Consider the following 19,743-nt stretch of genomic DNA (forward strand, 5'->3'; position numbering starts at 1 on the left):
TACACACACATGCACACAGATGTACAATACACAAAAGCACACCCACAAACTGGGGCAGGAACACAATTTTCCATTTTCCACAAAATCTTCAGGGACCTCAGACGGAATGCAGATGGATTTAACAGGTACTCTGCTTGTCTCTCGGCCTCTATCTCACTTTTAGATAAAAACAAAGAAAATAAACTCCTAAAAACAGCACACCAACTGGAAGTTTGTTAACTGAATCTTGAATTGATAACGTTTTAGTCTTTCAACCTTTTGTTATGTCTTCCCGTCCAACTTTGGTGCTCCGGTGTAGTTATCCATTAAGGAACTTCTTCACCCAAGCCTGTGTTTCACCTTTTATAGTAACTTTAATTATACTTTTTTTTAAACGGAGAAAAGGTTAAATATGTTTGACTATAGTTAAGAACAGAGCAAACAAAGGAAATGGCTAATCAAAGACTTTTTTTACAATATTTGTATTGAAGTTTTCAAATACGGACGTTACACATACATACAATAACGAATATTACACATACATACAATAAAATAACGAACTAATCAAAGACTTCTAAATGTCAAAGTCTTAATCAGAAATGCAATCAAAATTGAACCGGGAAGACCCCAGATGCTATACATTTCAATAAAATGCCCATAATTCAATGTAAGTAGTGACAATTATTTTTTCTTGCAAAGAAGGTAAAGAACCATCTATGTAATTTTCAGCTCAATAATATTTGAAGAACCCTTTTTTCTGACAAAAAAACATAATTTGGAAGGACAACAGGAGTGTTAATGCTTTATGTCTGTACGATTGATTGTTTGATAAGGGAAGGCTGTGGCTCAGTGGGTTACTGCTCAGTGGGTTAGTGTGCTGATCTTCGAATCAGAGGATAGCAAGTTCGAGTCCCACTGCAGTCAGCATGTGGTATCCCGGGGGCGAGACACTTCACCCCAAATTGCTCCTGTGGGGATTGTCCACAGTACTGAATGTGTGTAAGTCCCTTTGGCTAAAAGCGTCCAACAAGTGACATGTCATGTAATGATAATGTGTATATTTGTATTAGTGTGTATACTTGTGTAGTGCCAATACAACAGTGAATCTCATGATGTGTGGGCTGATGGAGAATAATTCAGTACTTTTCTCTTCCCCCTGACTCAGTGCAGGGGGATCTAGATCCTTTATTATTCTTCTGCTTTCTCATTGAATAACACAATCTAGGAATCATGTTTATTCCTCCCTTCTGCTTTCTACACATGATCACGTTGCAACACTTTGGCTTCATTTACTGCACACTGGGCTTCAAAAAAGTTAACGTGTGTTCTAATTTACAGTAAATTGTATATTTTAGTGGGAATGCTGATACAGCATTCCAACTATCTGTTATAAACCTGTTAAGCCCCAAGCCTGTTTTTCAGGTCTCAGGCTCGAAAATGACATTTCCAGAACAATTGACCATAACTACACTTCTAAAAGGGGAAAATTAATTCTCAAAGTAATGATAAACCTGTGAGTTGGATGTAGAAGAGTCAGAATCAATATAGATGCTTTTTATTTTAAAGAACATTCAGTTTGAACATAGTAAAAAACTGTAAATTATTTTTTACTTATAGTGAAAACTACCCTTGGATGATGGGTTAGTAGACTAAAAGCTTTAGGAATCCAAAGTACAACATATAATAAGTACCCTGTATCAATATTGATGCAAAACAAGTGACATTTGTCCTTTTTAGAGATGTTTAGCAAAAGAAACTCCACCTCTGGGGTCATTTGGGTGGAAATGGGCGTTTTTGGCGTTTCTCTGGAACCCATTGGTCGATTTTGATGATTGACATCTCTTTTGAATTGTTAGAGCCAATAGAATCGAAGGGGAATTTCCACATACATACCAACGTTAGCATTGAGAAGTGGGGGCTATGCGCTCGCAGTTTTACGCTCTGAAATCTGAAAACTTAAAAGTAGGTTTATTGCTGATGGATTATCAGAAATAATTTCAAAGTGACACAGACACATTGGATTAACCTATGGATTAACCTTCAGCAGCGTTTTTTATCGTTTTAATGCCATTGAAGACAACTTTTGATCAGAAAACAACAGAGGTAAGACATATTGCCGTGCTTGCTACCTAATGCCACGTGTTGTGATGTCTGTTTTTATTTCTAATGTAGCGAGTTATGATCATGGAGTGATGATATAGATACCTATCGATTTTGTGTATTCTCACAATGCTAATCAACATGTTGGATGTGCAGTTACGATTAGTAATAAGGGTGTTATACTGTGAGTTTTGTGCTAACGGCGTTAGCATTTTTTCACTCAGGGCTAATTCAGAGGCTCAGCGTTAGCCTTGTGTTTTTCTTTGTTAAAAAAAAAAAAAGTTAGCTGAGTTTCTTCCCGTTACATGGATATGAAACATTCATAGTTTATTCAATCTTAAGAAGCCCTCAGACACTGTTGCTTGCAGATGTTGTGGTTTCGGACCCGACGAAGGGTCCGTGGGGCTTAAGAGGTGCTACCATAGACTGTATATATAAATGGACGTTAGTGTCCGTGACGTCACCCATAGGGTTCTGCAGAGTTGCCGAGAAGCCCTTAGTAGGCGGAGTCGGCCACTAACGCTTGACAGCGACGTCAGAGTATAATCCCGCTGCTCCAAATAAGGGCAAAGAGGTGGAGCCGAGGCGGGACCTGCTGCCTCTGAACTGGAAGTAAACAGAGCTAGCTCAGGCTAAGAAGCTAAGCTAACATGAAATACATGCATACCAAGTTACTGCTAACAGTGTAGTTCCCCTATATAAACGTTACATTCATAATCAAATGAGACAATCTGCAAGAGAATTTGCTATATTTTGTTATTCTTAATGCTTGTCATTCACACGTTAAGAAAATAAGTACCGATACATAGCAGAACAATTGTGGCGATGTTCAGCTTAATAAGCCTTGTTCAACATAATTTATTTAGCTAATACTAGAGCAGGCAAACCAAGTCTGCGTTTCGCTGCATTCCTTGATCTCCAGTTATAACGATGGACTCCATCGCCCGGACCTAACGGAGCCGCAGTGGGCTAGCTCCGGGACGCCGGCTGGAGCTAGCCCCCTGCGGCTCCGTTAGCTCCGGCGGCCACCACTGGGATAATTGGGTCCCCTATGAACATTTGCTCCCGTTTAGCATTATGGGCGTCATAGACATAGACTACAAAAGTCTTACCCAAGGCTGAATCATAAACTAAAATGTATATGTATGTATAAAGGGTTACGTCCTTAGCTGGCTAATAAGTAAAAAGCTAAGCTACCAAGCACACAAACACCTGCGATCGGGATTAACATGTATAATATTATCATTTTAGACTTCTTGGAAGTTCTGTTAGTACATTCAAGCGCACAGCAAGACATTTTAATTGTCTGGTATTTGTAAAAATATTCCCTAAAAGGCACAATTACCACGAACACGGCTAAAGCTAAAGGGTCAAGTACAGTACTATGACTAACTAACGTTGTAGCCTCTGGTTGTAGCCTAGCAGAGTGGACAAGTGGCTGTTAGCTGACAGTGAGGCATGTACATGTCCATCAAAGTGACCACGCCCTAATTTATGCAAAAACTTTAAGACCTAATATAAATAAAAGGGTCGTTTTAGAAAACAATTCACTCACAGATTCATAATCATGAAGGTGGAATCTAACTATATCGATAATGATATTTATTGCATCCATGGTAGGGCTGAACGATATATCGTTATCGTATCGATATCTCGATATGAACATTCAAGAAATCAATATAAAAAAAGCAATGGTATAAACGATATATATATATATTTTTTTATATTTATTTGAATAGGGACAATGCACATTAATGAACATCAGTATAAAAAAAAAAGGAAATATGCCGGATTATAGCTACAAAGCTAGTTCTCATCCGTATTTCCCCCGCACTCGCCCTGCTTGTACAGCTGTGGAAGTCTCCATAAACATTTGGCCGATTGCCATTGAACGCACCACTACGGCCAGCCAACCACAAAGCTTAGTTCATGCTTGCTGTGGATTGACAGCTGAACCCAACCAATGACAAACATAGGAGGGTGGGACTTGGGTGTGACGGAGACGGACACAGCCACACACACACGAGGATACTCACAGCGGGGAAATCAGAACTGAAGAAACGAGACATGAGTGCAGAAGATAATGCGGCCGGTGGCAGTGCACAACCTAATTTAGTGCCAAAAAATAAATCCTCCTCTATTATTTGGAGGTATTTTGGGTTTAGAAAGGAGGATGTCGACCAGAGCGAGGTGTTGTGCAGGTCTTGCTTGGCGAAAATTGCGACGAAGAAAGGGAACACAACAAACATGTTTCACCACTTGAAACAACACCACCGTGTGCTGCATGATGAGTGTATGACATTGAAAGAAACACCGGGGACCTCTCAGTCATCCCTTAAGACACCCAAGCAAACTATGATTGCTGGTGCGTTTAATAGTGTTACACCATACGAGTCCACGTCCAGCAGACATAAAGTCATTACAGAGGCAATAACATATCACTTAGCTAAAGACATGGCACCCGTGTACACAGTGTCAAAAGAAGGCTTTAAAAAAATGGTCCACACGCTGGATAAGCGTTATAAAATACCATCCCGAACACATTTTAGTCAAGTGGCCATTCCAAAACTCTATAATGAATGTAAAATGAACGTTGAATCCGAGCTCCGTGAAATTGATCATTTCGCCACAACCACGGACCTGTGGTCGAGCCGGACAACAGAACCTTACATGAGTTTAACGCTTCATTTTATAACTAATAAATTCGTTTACAGTGTAAATACTGTGCTGTAACTACCTCTGTTCTGTTATGCATTTTCTGCATGCTGTTATGTTGAATATAAGAATATAAGATGTTGCACTTCAATGCACTTTCAATGTTTCACCTTCCACCAGCTGCTGCATTGGTGATTTATTGTTAAAGCAGAGCTGCAGTAAAATGTTAGATTTTATTTATTTACTTTATTATTTTTTGAGTGACTTTATGTTAATGTTGATGACTGGCAGTTCAAATAAATAAAACTGCACTCTTTTGCACTCTTTTGTTTTATGATGTTTTTATTTTTCTGAAAAATGCTTGGTTTTCACCGAACCCGTGGTCATATCGTATCGTATCGATATCGAGATATCTGGCATGAATATCGAGATATGAAATTTTGTCCATATCGTTCAGCCCTAATCCATGGGTAGAAACATGTTTTTTTCTGTTGTAAAGTTGGCCATTTTAACATGGGGATCTATGGAAATTGCTCCTTTCTGCAGTCAGTCCCTAGCGGCCCATGTATGAACTGCAGTGTGTTACACTTCCGTATTGGCGTCCCGGTTTTTCCCCAGAGTTTGCCGCTTGGGTGCTACGCACGAAATTCTGTATTATTCGTCGGGTTATTTTGCACCTCTTCTTCTCCCACATTCCACATCGCAGAAACTCCGTTCGAACATCAAAATGTTCAGCTCGGTTGGGAATCGATGGCTATTACTTTTCTTATTCATAACTTTCATAATTCCAGAGATACATCCCATAATTCATCACATTTTTAACATGGAAGTCAATGGAGAAACTCTTCAGACTTGAACAATCTTCATGCAACTTCAACTGCTAACTGCTCCTTCATACTTTCACTCAGAAATCTCATTCCAACTTTAAAATGTTACACATCTTTCTGACATTATTCGTGTAACACAACTTTTAAATCTGATTCGTACTTTTAGAGATATTAAACATTGTTCAGACCTCGGTAAAGAGGCCCTATTCAGATTTTAGAGTGTGTGATGTCACAGCTAGAGTGGAGGACAGATTTAATTTTGCCTTCATATTTTCTTTTAAACCTGCCATAATTCCCAAACCCTACATTCCTGAGACATAATTTTTCATGACAAACGTAGGAAAACATCTCGTACCTTGAAAAATTAAGCTAAATAATTAAACAAAATGCCTCTTGAGGGCATGAAGTGACAAAAACCTTCAACATGTCTCCATTAAACCCCATTGTAAGTACAGCCTCATCTTTCCCAACCACAGCAGCCACATTATTAACCCGAAAGTACACAAAAAGTACACTTCAGATGCTCAAGTTCCTTGACATGCTTCACACTTTGAAATGTCACCAATATCTGTTACGGTTCTTCAACAAAACGTTCACATGTAAAAGGTTTATCTCTCATTCAGAACAATGAAAATGCTCTCCTCTCACTGATTACTGCACATCACCATGGAAACCTTTGATCTCTGGACACGTCGTTAGCTCAAATATAAGCACCTGTGTTATGGAACACGATGATGTCCTAACTCCAACTGACATGCTCAGAGCAGCAGACTTATGGTTAACACAGCTCTACGTCAATAATGGGGTGTCATCATATGCCGTTTCCATGGAAACGCATTCCTTGCCATAAAACAAGATGTCGCTGTAACTCCAATGGACACGGTCCGATCGTCCCCCAAACTTCGCTTGTATATCACCGGTCCATGCCTCAACAGCTCTATGCCAAATCTGAGATCTCACCATAGGCTGTTGCCATGGAAACGCATCCCTCGCCATAAAAAACGATGTTGTCGTGATACCTATGCAAATGGTCTAAAACAGCAGCAGACTTCAGATAATGGTTAATGGTCCGGCCTATAAATAATAGTGACGTGGTGCTGATAAAATTAAAGATGAAGTGTGCATTTAAAATATAAAAACTTTCTATACATATAAATAAAATAGACATACTATATAGAAAATATGTTCGCTTAATAGTTTGCAGTTCAAATTTTCTGCTGCTTTTCCAAGCTTTTTTACTTTCTTTTCTTCTCTTATCACACATTCAAGCCCCCAGTGTTCATGTATCATTTCAATCTAAATTCTTCACTTTCTTCTTACACATTACATTTCAGAATAGCAATTCAGCGTCAGCTTTTCAGCATAAAGCATTCCCACTAGCAATTTCTTCAGGAATTGCATTCTCTAGTTCATATTGCTTTTCTCTGGATGCTCTATAAATATCCTTCTGTTGATTTGTATATTATTACTCTGTGTGTTTACTTTTTATTTAATTATAATGGCTTGTGAACATGCTGCTGTAACAAAGCTTTTCCCAATCTCGGATCAATAATGTTTGTCTAATGTAATCTAATCTAATCTAATGTGATATCTGACTCACGTGTGTTTTTTATTGAATCGGAAAATAGTAAATATTTTTAAATCAGCATTCAGTGTGTTTATTCCACAAATGTGTGATCATTATATTTGTAATCAATGTAAATGAAATGGGACTAAAGTGCTTCATTCAAAGTCATTCTGAACAGATTAAAAAGTACGTCTTTGGTCATTTTGAAAGTAATTATTTTTGATAAATAACATTAAAAGTTAATAAAAGAAGCACATTTTTATAAATTATATGTATTTTTTTAAAGTTTGCAAATATTACTACTATTACTCAGTTATTTATTGAAAATGTTAAATAATTCACACTATTAATTCCAGTTGAGTTTCACTTGTGGAAGTCCAGTGTTGGCACAGATTTCAGTTTCATTTTTCGTTATGACCACATGTAGCTTGCCACTGCCTGATTCATTCAGTCTGAGTGGAAACCTTGGACAACACACAGGTCTGTCTCTTAATATTTTTCAGTTTTTAGACAAAATTGTCTTCATTTTAACTTGTTTGATTTCATTTTTAACCACATTTGTTCGATGCTTGATTTCCACATTGACACGTTTTTATCTGACTATTTATAACATGACATCCTCTTTGCAAAGGGGAACGAACAGATCCTGAAACAGAAGTCACAAATCAAACACGTTGGATTTGATAACCTCTGTGTGACAGTTTCCTGCTGCAGACATGGCTGAAAACACTCGACTGCTGAAAGGAAGATCAACATCAACTGAATCCAAGGTAGGAAACAATTCTGTTAGTTTATTGATTTTAAAATCTCATCAAAAGCATATATAGCTAGCCTAACATTGATGTATTGGAGCTTTAAGATACATTCTTTGTAACATGTTAAGGGATAAAGGTCTAAATTAAAGGGTGCAGTTTACCAAGGATATTCCAGACAAATCTGTAGTGTTATTATGCATATTTTTATTTTACTCGTAAATACGTTTGATGTAAGTTAAATAGCTCACAAATATCAACATTTCATGACTTATCGAAGTTTTCAAAAAAAAAGTAAAACCTACGGACCAGTGCTACAAGAAAACAGGAAAATAGCAAATATAATGTATAATTTGTGCTATTTGAACAATGTTTTTAGAGTGAGTAATGGGAATAGCAAGAGTTTTTAGGGACCTCAGTAACCTGTTGCAGTTGTTTGTGTGTCTAAGGGAAATACACAGACTTATACTGCTGATATAGAAAAAGTAATGTGCCCTGCCACAAAATGAAGCCACATTATGTGAGCGCTGCTTTCTGATTAAACTGTTGCAAATATTTGGTTCGGGTTGCAACATTAGAATTCATAGAAAAGAGTTACCTAAGATGGCCAAGAACTCGACTTCTTAGACGTCTATCTGATGTGTGACTATTAGATTGATATAAGCTACAATATAAGTTTAACACTCAATGTTTGTGAAACTGGTCTATGGAGAAGATCGGAGGTCAAATAAGGCTAGAATGAATTACAGACATAACACATTATTTGGCTTAACTGAGTGAAAACTAATAATACATTTGAGTCATGAGGCAAAGTTCACACCAACTTAATCTCAATTGTCCTGCTGAATGCGTGGATGAGGGCAATAAAATGGTCAAATATTATATAATTGTTGAAATTTCCTAGAGATCAGCTTGGTCGTCATGAAGAAGATGCTGCGATGCGTTTATGTGGGTTAACTGTGAATACAACTGTGAAAATAACACACTTCCCTTCTGTGTGCTAGAGAAAAATCATGGAAATCCACAAGACACAAAATGTATGTTGCTGACACTGATATTTACTTTAATTTTAAAGGAAGGGTAAATTGAAAGATCCTTCTAATTGAAACTTCCCCTTCAACATTAACCTATCTACCCTTTGTTCCTGCCTCGTGTGTATGCAGTTTATACTCTGAGTTTCAGCTTCCAAATCCTTCTGCCCCAGATCAATGACTCCAAACTGTATCTGGCTGTCTTCTCGGCCATCTTGGGGAACTTCAACTTCGGTTACTCCCTGGTTTACCCGTCATCGGTCCTGCCCCAGCTCCAGGGCCCCGATGTGGACCCTCGGCTCAGGATGGGTAAGGAGGAGGCCGCCTGGTTCGGCTCCATCTACACCCTGGGGGCAGCCGCAGGGGGTCTGGGGGCCATGCTGCTCAACGACCTGATTGGACGGAAGCTGAGTATCATGGCGTCAGGAGTGCCGTCCACTATTGGGTGGGTTTCTGTTGCAATACAGCCATCTCAAAGATTCAAAGATTCAAAGGTTTCATTGTCATATGCACAAAGCTACAGTGTAGAAATGGCAATGAAATTCTTCTGACCTGAGCTCCTCCAACAATGCAACATATATAATAAAATACAAAAATACAAAATAATAATAATAAGTAGCGCAAAAAGTCTATATACATTACAATATGATATGTACAAGAACAGAATATTAAATTAAATAATGTAAATTAAGATTAAATTAAATACGGTTTATTGCGGTGATAACTATTTATATAAATTAGTATATTGCAAGATGACAAACAGGATTTTTTATCGGGACACTTAACAAATCTCAGGTGTTTAGCAGTCTTATGGCCTATGGGATAAAACTGTCCCTGAGTCTGGTGGTTTTTGTGCGGATACTGCGGTAATCTATAATGTAATCCATCAAACTGTATTGTGTTTGTTTTTTTATTCCATTGGCTTGCTACCCAACACATAGTAGGCTAAGTCACAACAGAGCTGTCCAGCTAACCAATCAGAGCAGAATGGGTTCATTAAATAAAGTGCTTTTTGAACATTAAAGCATTTAAGCATGTCACAGTAAAAGCAATAAGTACAAATATGAACCTCTTTGAAAATTATCTTCTGTTTAAATGTAGGTACTTGCTGATGGGAGGAGCTTCGGACATCTGGATGCTCCTTTTGGGCCGTTTCCTCACAGGTGTTGCCGGGGGGATGACGGCAGGATCAATACCTGTAGGTTACCATCGTTACAGGAACTTATTCATAACATAGCCATGCAAATTGTCCTCTTTTTTGTTACTGTTACCTCAGTTTAATCAGAGTTTGATATGTCAGTTGTGACAATTTAATTTCAGTGCTAAAACCTGTATTAATACTGGGTTATTGTAAATGTGTGTGTTTCTTTTGTGTGCTTATGTGACAGGTTTACATCTCAGAGATCTCCCATAAAAAAGTGAGAGGGGCTATGGGTTCCTGCCCTCAGATCACCTCTGTGACTGGGGCCCTGGCGCTCTACGCCCTGGGTAGGAACATACCAATAGGCCTGCATAACATAATACTCACACATTTCTTTCATGAACTGTTCAATTCTGAGAGTTTGACGTGCAGGTCTGGTGTTACGGTGGCGGTGGTTGGCGGTGGCGGGGGGGTTCCCGGCTCTGCTGATGGTTGTCCTTCTGGTATTCATGCCCAGCTCCCCCAGGAGGCTCGTCAAACTGGGGAGGGAGCAGCAGGCGGAGAAGGCTCTCCGGTGGCTGAGGGGGGAACACTACGACACACAAGGGGAGATCAATGACATACAGGTACTGAGAAAACCACGTTAAATAGTGCAAAAGACACAAAATAACTGACACTTTAAAGAGAGTCCTACAGCCTGTGGGGTAAAACTCTCAGGTGTTTTTTGACGTTACTGCGATACCCGCTGCTAGAAGGCTGCAGACTAAAACTTTGTTTCTGGGGTTATGGAGGTCTTTAATAATCCTGTTAGCCTTCTTCCTACAATGCTGGGTGTAGAGATCCTCCAATAATGGCAGCTCTGTCATTGGACGACGTGAGCAATTTTTGTGAGCAATTTCGAAGGACACACACCTTTGTTTTTCTGTCTCCCAATGCAGCACAGCATCAACACACAGGCTAAAGTCACGTGGTCGCAGCTGGCCACACCCGTGTACTACCGGCCAATCCTCATCTCAGTGGTGATGCGTTTCCTGCAGCAGATGACGGGCATCACACCCATCCTGGTCTTCATGGAGCCCATCTTTGCCAAAAGCAACGTCTCCCTGCCTGCCAGGTTGGGCCTTTCAAAAAAATCTATATACACCTACAATTTATCTGCAGTAGGCCTATTTATTGGGATTCCTATATTATTATTTAATTGTCATGACTCATGGAAGTGTTGCTGTTTTCAATGCTTTTAGAACATTTGCTTTATAAATAAAGAAATACACTCAGAGTTTGGGCCTACCCTAACCATAAATGTTACTTACGTAGCATAACATTTCTTATTTAGATATCATTTGTACCCGGGTGAGTATAGTCAAGACTGCTATTTGCACCCGGGGTCTATCCATTCCTAACCCTAACCCTAAATCTAATTGCATTTAACCATGATGATACAAACTCAAAAAAACTGCCTTAAATAAATTAGCTTTTCATAAACCGAACCAGTGTAAGTGTCATTGCATTGGCTTTAAATGTATGATCAGCCGAGGGAAAGGCTGGGCTAAACTACGAAGAAGATTCTAACTTCAATTAACATAATTATCTTTAATCACAAATCATATAGAAACTGACCTTTCTCGTTTGGTGTTTGTCAGGTTTGATGCCGCCATTGTTGGAGCGTTCCGCCTCTTCGCTGTTGCCGTGGCAGCCATTCTGATGGACAGGGCGGGACGCAAAGCCCTGCTGTACACGTCGAGCCTGTTGATGATCCTGTCCAGTCTGACTCTTACCATTAACTCCCACATCACACCATGCCCCCCAGGCCCCGCCCCTCTTAACCTCACTATCTCCCATGATGCCATTGCAAGCACTTTGGAGGCAAGCCAGCAAACTTCAGCAGGCCTCATACCTCTCATCAGCACCATAGTGTTTATTCTTGGTGAGTGTTGAAAGCTATCTTCCTTTGATGAAACATTTTGGTTCACCTAATCACAACTTTGGTTTCAGATAATATTCATTCTTGATTTAAATATCTTAAAGGGGCCTTATTATGCTTTTTAGGGTTATCCCTGTCCTGTAGTGTGTTTTATAGGTTTTTGTGCATGTAAATGTTCTGCAAAGACTAAAATTCTCTCCCACACTCGCCCCCTGCCTGAAACGTCTCCATTAGTGACTTTGTTTACTTCTGTAACAGAGTGACATCACTATGTAACACTCATGCTTCTATTGACTAGTGCTCCAACACATTGTACGTGATTGGCTAAGGGCTGGGACATCCCTAAGGTTTGAACCAATCACAACAGAGCTGGCCAGCTAACAAATCAGAGCAGACTGGGCTCTGGTTTCAGACAGAGGGTGAAAAGAGGTGCTGCAGCACAGGCAGTATGAGAAAAATAAAGAGCCGTTAAATAAATAAATACGACGCGCGTTCTGTTGTTAGAAGATTACCTTTCTGTTGTGTTCAAACTCAGTTCATGCTCTCAGGGCATTGTTACACACAGTTTGTTCTTGAAGAATGATTAACTGCTTTCTGTTACACGTCAACACCCACATGTTGTTTCTGCTCTTCACTTAAATGGGTCAATTATGTTAGCACACCTTACTTAATGAGAAAACATTTCAAACTTTTCAGTTTCAGTGGTTGTGTGATTTCCTAGATACGCGGATATCAATCAAGACTTTATGTCACAACATTTTTCTTTATTGTCTAAGTTCACAAATGCAACAAACAACATTTTTTATAGACAGAAGTGTTGCATAACAAAATACATACGTTTTAAGCTGTGTTATCAAATATATTTTGAGGCTCCAGACAAACTTAATTTTGTGACAAAGGGGCAAAATTGCTCTTTTGATAGTAATGTTTGTTGACCCATGAACTTTGTCAACGATCTCCTGAGGCAGCCAACAAATATAACGCTCTCGACTGTCCAAAATCTCAACTAAAAAAGGGAACAAATAATTAGTTGAGTACATTTTTTCAATACAATAAAACAAAGAGCATAAGAAAAACAAATCAAAGCAGGATGTGACCGAGCCCTAACGGCTTTCTGGGCTTTTGTTGTGCAACGACATCATCTTTGCCGTCCTATTGTTGTCTCCTAGGATACGCCTTGGGATGGGGCCCGATCACATGGTTGCTAATGTCGGAGGTGTTGCCGCTGGTAGCCAGGGGCGTGGCTTCAGGTCTGTGTGTGGCCGTCAGCTGGTTGACGGCCTTCGCCCTCACGCAGGCCTTCGTTCACCTGGTGGAGGACCACAGCCTGTTCGTGCCCTACCTGTGTTTCACCGTGGTGTGTGTGTTCTGCCTGCTGTTCACCGCCGTGTGTGTCCCAGAGACTCGAGGCCATTCGCTTGAGGAAATAGAGAATTATTTCAGGACAGGAGGGACATTCACCATCACCCGGAGTCCTTCCACTGAACAGACGTAGAGAGAGATACAAATATATATATTGTTACCATGGGATACCTCTAAGAAAGGGCTAATTTAGAGGGTTTTTCATTTAATATATAACCAGTGGTGGAATGTAGTGAAGTACATTTATTTAAATACTTCAGTATAATGTTACTTTACCTGAGTATTTAATGTTATGCTACTTTTTACCTCTACTCCAAACATTTTTAAAAGCCAATATCATACTTTTTTGTCCACGACAGCTTTAGTTATTTTACAGATTCAGATTATTACGTAATACAAAATATAGATTAACTCATAATGACGATGTGATAATTGAACAGCGTTGGAAATGTACAAGCTACACAGCAGTATATAAAGATGTGGAAATTATCTACACTTTTAGCAGCAACAACATTACTAATTAGAACAAAGTATAATATAATATTACCTTTTTTTTTTTTTAAACAAGCTATTATCGATTATGACTAATATATGTACTTTAAGTTTATTTTGATGCCATCATGTTCTTTTAATCAAACTTTGCATGCAAGAGTATAAGCACTTCTACACTGTGGTATTGCAACATTTACATAAAATATCACGTATAACTACTTTTTATCATACACCTCGAACACAAACAGGTTAATCTAATCACTGATGTAAATGCCATGTTCAAACATAGCAACACTTAAACTATACAATAGGATTAAGTTCAAACAAATACCTTTAAACACAGCCTACTCGACATACCATTTCTTTGGTAACCAACCATGAAGTTAGCCTATTTATACATTTGGATATTCCTGCACACAATGCACTATACTTTGTACAACCATGTATCTTAAAAGTATGAACGCTGGTCTTCCGGGAGGCTGTTCCACAATCGTGGGTCGCAACATTAAAAAGACGCCTCACCGTGGGTCTTTATTTTAACTAGGTATCATTTAAAGGCCAGCAGATTCAAGATTCAAGATTCCAGGCTTTTATTGTCATTTGTACATAGCTACAGTGTAGTTATGTCAATGAAAATCTTAGGTCACAGGCTCGTCCAACAGTGCAACACAATAAAACTGAATAAAACAGATGAAACCGAAGACCTGAGGGTTAAGTAGGGTTCATAATTTAAAAGCAGATCTGATAAATAGCAAGGCCAAAGACCACAATATCCTCAAATATGTAATAACCATGTGAACAAACAGGTTGCCAGCTGTCTGAAAAAAATCCTGGTTCATCAACTCCTCTAAATGAAGACAGGAAGTGACGTTCCTGGCCAAGCGGTGGCTGAGCAGGACAGGTCACATGCCACAGTCTGGACTCACTGTCTGACTCAGCCAGCATGTACTTTCCTGCCCCATCTTCATAGTTGCTTAGCAGCAGGACTCATCATTATTATTTAATACACTCTATTTTGATTCCTTCATTCAGAATAATGGGTAAAAATTAGAACGTATCTGTAGATACTAAAATAATTAATCATCAAAGGTACTGATGTTGATGTGACTATACGCCCTCAAGATTTTACAGCATATTTACACTAACTTGCAATACTTGTAGTAATTTAATTGATTGTATTATGATGTAAGGTGGTCCTTTTATGTTGTCTATACACTCTTTTTAAAAGGTACATTTGAAGGGATGGATCGAATTCAGTATTATGCAATTTTTTGTTGTAATAAATTCTGTCTAGTCTGTACACTGTTTGATTGACATGTCGAGTCTGTCAAAGAAGGGAAGAAACAACACAGGTTTTGGGGTGGGGGTGGGTGTGTGTGTGTGTGTGTGTGTGTGTGTGTGTGTGTGTGTGTGTGTGTGTGTGTGTGCGTGCGTGCGTTGTGTGTGTTTTGTGTGTGTGTGTGTGTGTGTGTGTGTGTGTGTGTGTGTGTGTGTGTGTGTGTGTGTGTGTGTGTGTGTGTGTGTTACTTTGATGTGAGCTGCACCTTTCGTGTGTTCATAGTCATGTCAGTCAATTGAATAGCTTCAGCATAGCATTAGTGTCATTGTGTTCCTACACACACAACAGTAAGTCAATATAACCTTTTCAATGAATTGCAGTAACAACAGTGACATTTCTTTTTCTGAATTCACAGTCAAAACCATTTGTTTATAACGCCTACAAAGATAGAAGATTACTGCTAATGTGGTTCATTTTTGGATCCTCGCAATAATGTAAAAATAGGGCAGTGTTTGCCTTGAAATGAACAGTATCTCTTTAAAGGTCCCATGTCATGGCCATGTCCACTGATCATAATTCCATTGTTGAGGTCTACTAGAATAGATTTATATTGTGCAATTTTCCAAAATCACTTTGGTTTCTCATACAGCATCTCTGCAAACTACGTGTATTCACTGAATTTCACTCTCTGCCTTTAACGGCTCGTTGTAGCTCCAATAGCAATGTAACCAAACTCGGACAGGATGTATACAGACAATCAATGCATGCAATAAATCAATTGTTTCATCAATACACTGTCAATCTCTGACGGGTTTACTTATTATAGGCAGAAAATGGAATAGGAAATTCTAAATGAAAATGGATGCCAATGCAGAATATCTCTATCGTTATTAAAGTGAGGTGACCAATCACTCAAATATGTAACAGGAAACTTCTGCTGCCAACACTTCAAACCTAACAGTGTTTTAATTGTGTGAAAGGAAGGATACGAACCATAGATGCAAAAAGATCCAAAAAGATCCAAAAAGCAAAACATAGTATAATTATGTATATCAACAAACCTATCCTTGTCATTCTAAATACATTATTTCTTAACACAAATAATTTAAATAACAAACTGAATATGATGATCCAAGAGGCTGAACTATACAATATTTTCAATGTATTTGTTTCAAAAGTGTTGACTGAATGAATTAGAATAATCCATGATGTATCAATAATTGAATCGTTAATAATCAATTACAAATAGTATAGATATAATCTGAGGCCCTCCAAACGTGTGTAGGCTTTACATAGCCTAGGCCAGGGGTACTCAAATACAAATGTTAAAGGTCCAAAAAAATGTTTTTAATAAGACAAAGGTCCGATGATTACGGTCATTCAACATTTTAAACAATTGCAACAAGATTCTTAACACGAGGTTGCAAAAACAAAAATAATCTGTGTGCAGCAGTTTTCATTGTTATTGCGTCTGTGCTTGATCCCTCAGAGTCGCAGAGCTGCACAGTTATGAATAAAGGCAGCCGCACCCTCTTTCATTCAGCATTCCCATCATTGCTTTATAAGTGTCTTGCCCCCTTGTGTGTCCACTGAGGTTCGTCAGGCCCAACTCATCTTCAACAAACTCCCCCTTTGCCTCATCATAAAAACTCACAAACACCAGCAACTGAGCATTGTCAGTGGTGCCAGTGGACTCATCCACAGCTAAGGAAATGCACTGTGCATTTTGTATTCCATCACAAAGCTGATTAATCAAATCACCAGCCAGTATTTATGTTCTTCTGGTTGCTGTGGAATCTGAGAGGGGGATTTGCTTTATTTGACCTGTCATTTCCTCTTTTTGTTTGCCTTCAAACATGGTCTCCATCACTTCAGTCATGCATTATTTTATACTTCAGTTATTATCCAGTGGAAAGTCCTTACCTACTGGCCTAGTTAAAAAAAAGTGGTTACTTTTTTTTGGCTGGGCAGTGTAGTTTTACACACCGTCTTATTTGACTTTCTCAGGACTTAGAACAGTTTTTTGGGGGCAGACCCCCACAAAGAAAAAACTCGTAAGGTCATCATCTTAACAGTTTTGTATGCTCATCCCGTGAGCAGAGCATCATGCCTATTACAGCTGAATGCCGCGATTACCATTTTGTTCAGCAAAACGCCTCACCAAATTAGTAAGATCCAAAGCTTTAGTGCGTTTTGATTCAATGAACAGCCATTGATTCAATGTACAGCCAAACTTGACAGTCTCTTCTCTGTCATTGTAGACCGCAAATACCTCATTCCTTCAGTACTTAGGTCCGAATCAGTCTATGGTCCGAATGCTTCTCGTTTTGCGCCGTACCGTTCAAATGAAATCGCCGCCAATCATATTTCAACGCTCGCGCCATGGGTTGACGTGCGTTACAAGACGTGTGTCTTGTGCTGCATTCACTTGCACTCGGACATTAGAGACGTTCTCTCATAAATGTCCGATGAGCCACAACTTTTCTTTCAAAACAAAGCTGCCAACTGGGTGGCAAGGCCTATTTTTAGGGTGGCAGTTGCCACCCCATGCCGCCCCGGGGTCCCCGGTAGGTGAAACTAGGCTGCTAGCTACAGTACAGATGCAACTAGATGAGCTGTTAACTCTCGCTCTGACTTTTTTTTTTTAAACACACATTTTTCCCACCCGCATTCCGCGAAGACCCGCCCTACTGTGCCTCTGATTCGCAGAGTGTTGGTGGGGGGGAAAAAACACTGACGGGATGCTGAATGTGATTGGACCAATGCGTTGACAGACACACACAGACACACACAGACAGACAGACAGATAGAGCGCTGTTTGTACACAGCGGAGAATTTTGACTCGTTGCGTTGTCTCAAAAATAACACAGATAATACAGATAATACATATGAAAAGTATAATTTCGCTCAGAGTCCAGAGACAGTTGTCGTTCGGTCCGGATCCGGACCGGAGTCCGGACTTTGAGGATGCCTGGCCTAGGCTATACGGCCCGTCCACACGGCAGCGTGCGTTGAAGCTTCAACGCTTCTGCCCATTCACTTTGAATGGGGTGACGTCACGCTTTGCCGAACTGCATTGTGGGAGCGTTGCTTCGCTTTGCTCGCGTTGCTCGCTTGAGTTGAGCAATGTTCAAATTTTGAAGCTTCGACGGAAGCATCAGCCAATCAAATCATATGCCAGTACAAGCTCTAGCCAATCAAACCGCATGCTTGTGTTTCCGGGGCGGGAGATTCATGTGATTGGTTGTTGGTCGAGTTTCAGACAAGCTCACCGGCAAGCTTCAACGCACGCTGCCGTGTGGACGCTGCGTTATGGTTTCTCCACTCATATCAATCAATCAATCAATCAATCAATCAATGTTTATTTATATAGCCCAATATCACAAATGTTACATTTGTCTCAGTGGACTTCACAGTTTGTACAGAATATCAGTATGACAATACGACACCCTCTGTCCTTAGACCCTCACATCGTACAAGGAAAAACTTCCAGAGAAAACCCAGTTTAAAGGGAAAAATGGGAGAAACCTCAGGGAGAGCAACAGAGGAGGGATCCCTCTCCCAGGACGGACAGACGTGCAATAGATGCCGTGTGTAAATTGAAAAGATAATACATTTGCAACATAGGTAGTCCAAATGTTTGGAAAATGCATGTGTGTATAATAGGAAGATGAATCCATGAGTATATCCATCCAGGACTTATGATCCAGGACCACAGCCATGACTCAAGATCCAGGACTCGCAATCCATGACACAGGACCGCAGGATCATCCATGACTCTGGATCCCGGCGTATATAGACACCAAAAAGAAAGAAATTCGGGGAAGCTGGGTTAATCGGAACATGAGAGTACACAGGTATAGACCGAGAGAAGGAAGAAGTAAGATGTCCCCCGACAAACTAAGCCTATATCAGCAAAACTAGGGGCTGAATCTAATCAGCCCTAACTATAAGCTTTATCAAAAAGGAAGGTCTTAAGCGCACTCTTAAAAACGGATAGGGTGTCTGCCGTCCGAACACAAACTGGAAGCTGATTCCACAAAAGTGGAGCTTGATAAGAAAAGGCTCTGGCTCCCATTGTACTTTTAGAGACTCTAGGAACAACCAACAACCCTGCATTCTTGGAACGCAATGCCCTAGTAGGACAATAGGGTATAATGAGTTCTTTAAGGTAAGATGGCGCCTGCCCATTAAGGGCTTTGTAGGCGAGAAGAAGAATTTTAAATTCTATCCTGTGTTCTATAGGGAGCCAGTGTAAGGCAGCCAGAACAGGAGTAATGTGGTCCCTTTTCCTAACTCTGGTTAGTACACGAGCTGCAGCATTTTGAATCAGCTGAAGCGACTTGACTGACTTCTTGGTACACCCTGATAATAAGGAGTTACAATAATCCAGCCTTGAAGTAACAAATGCATGGACTAGTTTCTCTGCATCGTTTTGAGGCAAGATATGCCTGATTTTTGCAATGTTACGTAGATGGAAGTAGGCGGTCCTTGAAATTGATTTTATGTGGGCGTTAAAAGATAAATCCTGATCAAATATAACACCAAGATTCCTTACAGTCTCACTGGAGGTCAAATTAATGCCATCCATAGTTAATATATCTTTAGATAATTTGTTTCGTAGATTCTTCGGGCCA

At 39.7% G+C, this 19,743-nt stretch overlaps 1 protein-coding gene across 2 annotated transcripts; it reads left to right on the forward strand.

Annotated features, from left to right (window-relative positions):
- Positions 1 to 7,587: 7,587 nt before the first annotated feature.
- Positions 7,588 to 15,132, forward strand: slc2a6 (solute carrier family 2 member 6). 2 transcript variants are annotated; one of them, XM_079646738.1, is made up of 9 exons: positions 7,588 to 7,608; positions 7,760 to 7,898; positions 9,085 to 9,356; positions 10,013 to 10,109; positions 10,300 to 10,399; positions 10,485 to 10,678; positions 10,991 to 11,166; positions 11,693 to 11,976; positions 13,143 to 15,132. In XM_079646738.1, the coding sequence occupies exons 2-9, from the start codon at positions 7,845 to 7,847 to the stop codon at positions 13,466 to 13,468; spliced, it is 1,503 nt and encodes a 500-aa protein (XP_079502864.1). In that variant the 5' UTR covers positions 7,588 to 7,608; positions 7,760 to 7,844; the 3' UTR covers positions 13,469 to 15,132. The 2 variants fall into 2 exon arrangements, with proteins under 2 accessions (XP_079502864.1, XP_079502865.1); XM_079646739.1 differs by having other exon boundaries at positions 7,593 to 7,608; positions 7,772 to 7,898.
- The last annotated feature ends 4,611 nt before the right edge of the window (positions 15,133 to 19,743 follow it).

Source organism: Notothenia rossii, assembly GCF_949606895.1.
Source record: "Notothenia rossii genome assembly, chromosome: 8".
NCBI lineage: Eukaryota > Metazoa > Chordata > Actinopteri > Perciformes > Nototheniidae > Notothenia > Notothenia rossii.

Excerpts from the sequence above, each read along its gene's own strand:
- slc2a6 (XM_079646738.1), top strand. The coding sequence starts at position 7,845 with ATGGCTGAAAACACTCGACTGCTGAAAGGAAGATCAACATCAACTGAA. Across the intron at positions 9,357-10,012 it reads GGAGTGCCGTCCACTATTGG|GTACTTGCTGATGGGAGGAG; the intron begins GTGGGTTTCTGT and ends GTTTAAATGTAG. Across the intron at positions 10,400-10,484 it reads CCTGGCGCTCTACGCCCTGG|GTCTGGTGTTACGGTGGCGG; the intron begins GTAGGAACATAC and ends TTTGACGTGCAG.